This window comes from Rhagoletis zephyria, unplaced genomic scaffold (genome assembly GCF_001687245.7).
Source record: "Rhagoletis zephyria isolate East Lansing unplaced genomic scaffold, Rhagoletis_zephyria_1.1 Rzeph_scaffold_00816, whole genome shotgun sequence".
Lineage (NCBI taxonomy): Eukaryota > Metazoa > Arthropoda > Insecta > Diptera > Tephritidae > Rhagoletis > Rhagoletis zephyria.
In genome coordinates this window covers 73,274-77,905 of record NW_016157900.1, presented here as the reverse complement: position 1 = coordinate 77,905, position 4,632 = coordinate 73,274, and the positions used below count along the sequence as shown (strand labels likewise).

The 4,632-nt window shown below is 40.8% G+C and overlaps 1 protein-coding gene across 1 annotated transcript; it reads left to right on the top strand.

Annotated features, from left to right (window-relative positions):
- The first annotated feature begins 507 nt into the window (after positions 1 to 507).
- LOC108361695 (mucin-21-like) lies at positions 508 to 2,699 on the top strand. The gene is made up of 3 exons (XM_017614391.1): positions 508 to 986; positions 1,595 to 1,807; positions 2,423 to 2,699. The coding sequence occupies exons 1-3, from the start codon at positions 508 to 510 to the stop codon at positions 2,697 to 2,699; spliced, it is 969 nt and encodes a 322-aa protein (XP_017469880.1).
- Positions 2,700 to 4,632: the final 1,933 nt, after the last annotated feature.

Genomic DNA, 4,632 nt, shown 5'->3' with positions numbered 1-4,632 from the left:
CCGCTGGCTTGACCATCACCGACGCTCAACTCGGAACCTCGGTTCGATATCGTACCCCTACTTGTTATCATATAGTATTTAATGTTGGACAATTTTTGCCCTTAAAATTAAAAAAATAAGGAAAATCATGTGGAGCTAAATTATTACTACTCAAAAATGCGATTATGTGGTAGATTTCAGACCTTATGTGGTGGATGTGGTGGCTGCTCAAAAAAGTGGTAGATCTACCACAATGTGGAAGAAGACCGATCACTCACTTGTTGTGGCAATGGGTAGTGATACGTTTGGTTGCTTTTCGTAATCTGATGGGTAGTGGGGGGTTGAAATTCAATTTTTTCAGTTGACTGTCAACCTGTGCGGACGTGATTTTTAATCGCTCCGCCGAGAAATTATTAATAATTCACGTAAAGCAAAGAAAAAACACAAACCAACGCGACAATACTAGGCATAAATAAGCTTTCTGCTTATTTGCCTATAATTATAAATTACTTTTTCTGAGTTTTCGCAATGCCGCGAGAAATTCAAATAAATGTGCCAACATACAATAAAATAAAAGCAGCTCCGGCCCCACCGCGCTTACCGAACAGTGAAACAAGCACCAAGTGCAGTGAAATAAACCTTGCCGTAACAGAAGCTGACCAAAAGCATTCAGCTGATCGACGAAATGCTTACTTTTCGTTCGTTTCCCCCACAAACAATGCTGATCGCGATAAATCGTACTCTCCCTCCCCCAAAACCTCGTGCATTACTTCTTGGCAACAACAAAGCACTAGCTTAGCAATAAGCACAGTAACAACGGTGAGCGCAGCTCTCACAACAACGACTACAACCACGAACTCAGCAATGACAGCGGTTTCACAACGCAGTTCACCCACACATGCACAAACGGCAATTTCGGCACCAGTCCAAGCCCAGCAACGCAGCTCAGCGCAAGTTGACCTACTTAATCCAACAACCCGTACATTGACTCAAACGAGTATTGATAGGTATATACAAGTCAAATGAAAACTAAGCCCACAGCAGCAAAAAATTGCAAATCCATCAAAAATTGCAAAGACGAAAACCACTGGCATTAACCCTCTACTGGGAAATAAGTTTGCGATTCTGGACAATGAATGTGACAAAGAGCCGAATGAAGTTTCTAAAGCCAAACCCAAACCGGCCCCAATTTATTTACGATAACAAAACTGTAGTGAGGTCGTGAATAAATTAACTCAGCTTATTGGAGACAAAAGTTTCCACGTAACGTCAATTACCAAGGGCCACATTAAAGAGACCAAAATTCAGATTCTAACTGAAGAAAATTACCGGTTGGTAACCAAACACCTTAACGACATTAAGAAAAACTTCTATACGTACCAGCTCAAAAGCAGCAAAGGACTGCAAGTAGTAATAACAGGTATAGAATCAAGTGTACCAAATGGTGATATTGCTTATGATCTAGAGAAGGCAGGATTCGCTGTTAAAAATGTTGTCAATATTATCAACAGAGCAAAAATCGCTCAGCCTATGTTTAAGGTAGAACTTAAGCCAGAAACAAAGCCAATGAATANAAAACCTCGTGCATTACTTCTTGGCAACAACAAAGCACTAGCTTAGCAATAAGCACAGTAACAACGGTGAGCGCAGCTCTCACAACAACGACTACAACCACGAACTCAGCAATGACAGCGGTTTCACAACGCAGTTCACCCACACATGCACAAACGGCAATTTCGGCACCAGTCCAAGCCCAGCAACGCAGCTCAGCGCAAGTTGACCTACTTAATCCAACAACCCGTACATTGACTCAAACGAGTATTGATAGGTATATACAAGTCAAATGAAAACTAAGCCCACAGCAGCAAAAAATTGCAAATCCATCAAAAATTGCAAAGACGAAAACCACTGGCATTAACCCTCTACTGGGAAATAAGTTTGCGATTCTGGACAATGAATGTGACAAAGAACCGAATGAAGTTTCTAAAGCCAAACCCAAACCGGCCCCAATTTATTTACGATAACAAAACTGTAGTGAGGTCGTGAATAAATTAACTCAGCTTATTGGAGACAAAAGTTTCCACGTAACGTCAATTACCAAGGGCCACATTAAAGAGACCAAAATTCAGATTCTAACTGAAGAAAATTACCGGTTGGTAACCAAACACCTTAACGACATTAAGAAAAACTTCTATACGTACCAGCTCAAAAGCAGCAAAGGACTGCAAGTAGTAATAACAGGTATAGAATCAAGTGTACCAAATGGTGATATTGCTTATGATCTAGAGAAGGCAGGATTCGCTGTTAAAAATGTTGTCAATATTATCAACAGAGCAAAAATCGCTCAGCCTATGTTTAAGGTAGAACTTAAGCCAGAAACAAAGCCAATGAATAAAAACGCAGTGCACCCAATCTACAACCTACGATACCTTCTACACCGAAGAATAACAGTGGAGGAGCCGCACAAGCGAAACGGTCCTGTACAGTCCACAAATTGTCAAGAATTTGGGCATACCAGAACATACTGTACCTTATGTCCAGTGTGTGTTGCCTGTGGCGACCGTCACACTTCCGCTTCTTGCAAGGCTATCAAAGCTGATGAGGCTGTAAAGAAATGCAGTAATTGCGGAGGTAACCATACCGCCAATTATAGGGGATGCCCTGTATACAAAGACTTAAAGTCTCGCATGAATCAACGCAACACAGCCGTACGCTCTTAAACCACTCCAACTAGCTCTTAAACATACGAACACCTCACGCCATCAACCACTACACCAGGAGCCTTTTTTGCCAATGCGCAGCGAGTTCCCATCGTTTCTTTTGCCGACGCATTAAAACTACAAACGCAGCCAAGCACGGCGAAATCAAACTCCAATCAAGAAACATTTGCAAATATTCAAAGGAATAATACTGAGCAAATGCAGTCGAACCCCCCTACTTGTGGCATAGAAGGAATGATATTGAATCTTACCCATTGTTTGACTCAATTCATGTCTACTATGCAAAATATGATTCAAGACCTCATAAAGGCTCAAAACCAATTGTTGCAAATTTTAGTGAATAAAAAATGAGTGAATTGAATTGCTTATGGAATGCTAACGGTGTAAACCAGCGTAGATTAGAACTCAGTCAATTTCTCACTGAATATAAAATAGATGTTATGCTACTGTCCGAGACACATTTAACAAATAAATACAATTTCTCCATACCTGGATACAAATTCTATGCCACAAATCACCCAGATGGTAAAGCTCATGGAGGCACAGCGGTGCTGATTAGAAATCGCCTGAAGCACAATATTCTGGACTCAAAAGCAACAGCCTGTCTGCAAGCAACTACCATATGCTTACGAAACCGCGACCAAGACTTGAATCTATCGGCTATTTATTGCCCACCCGGATTTTTAATTTCTGAAAATGACTTTAAAGATTTCTTTGATAGTCTGGGTAATAGATTCCTGGCAGGAGGCGGCTTCGACGCAAAGCATACGTACTGGGGATCACGCCTTATTAACCCATAAAGCGGCAGTTATACAATACCATTATAAATAGGCACAATAGACTAGAGGTCACATCTCCTGGTAAACCTACTTACTGGCCCACCGATATAAAGAAGATACCAGGCCTAATAGACTTCGCAATTACAAGAAAAATATACAGAAATAACATAACAGCAGAAACTCTACCTGAACTANGCTTCGACGCAAAGCATACGTACTGGGGATCACGCCTTATTAACCCATAAAGCGGCAGTTATACAATACCATTATAAATAGGCACAATAGACTAGAGGTCACATCTCCTGGTAAACCTACTTACTGGCCCACCGATATAAAGAAGATACCAGGCCTAATAGACTTCGCAATTACAAGAAAAATATACAGAAATAACATAACAGCAGAAACTCTACCTGAACTATCACCCGATCACTCCCCTATATTAATAAAACTATATGAACAGACCCAAAACATCGAGATTGAGCCTCGTCTAACTTCACATAACACCAACAGGCTTAAATATAAAAAGTAAATCAGTAGTCACCTTAAATTAAACGCTGCACTTAACTGCGAGGGTGATATAGACTCCCTTGTTGAACATATTAAAGAAACCTTTACACCAGTGGCTACGGAAATGCCAATTAGGAACCAAAGTGGTACCTGGGCTCGTAGTGAGTAGGAGAGAGCCGAGTGTTTTCACACCATTTAAAGAATGTGTTTCAGCCAAACTGTCCAACGAACAACTTCAGGCTGCCACGGCTAACCAAAAATACAAATGAGCTATACACACCTAGCAAGACGAACTCTTTAGAAGTAAAAGCTATAGTAAAGCAGCTTAATCCAAAGAAATCACCGGGTGCTGATTTTATAACTCCGAAAATGCTAATAGAGCTACCGTATGTTTCACTAGCAATTCTTTCTGACCTTTTCAACGCTATCCTCAAATTCGGTTACTTTCCGAAATCATGGAAAAGGTCAAAGATAATCATGATAGCCAAACCTGGAAAAGGCGCAACACAGCCGTCCTCATACAGACCAATAAGCTTACTGCCCTGTCTTTCCAAAGTATTCGAAAAAGTACTCCTATCAAAGATATCTCCCTTTCTCCATGAACGCAATTTAATACCAGCACACCAATTTGGCTTCCGAGAAAAACA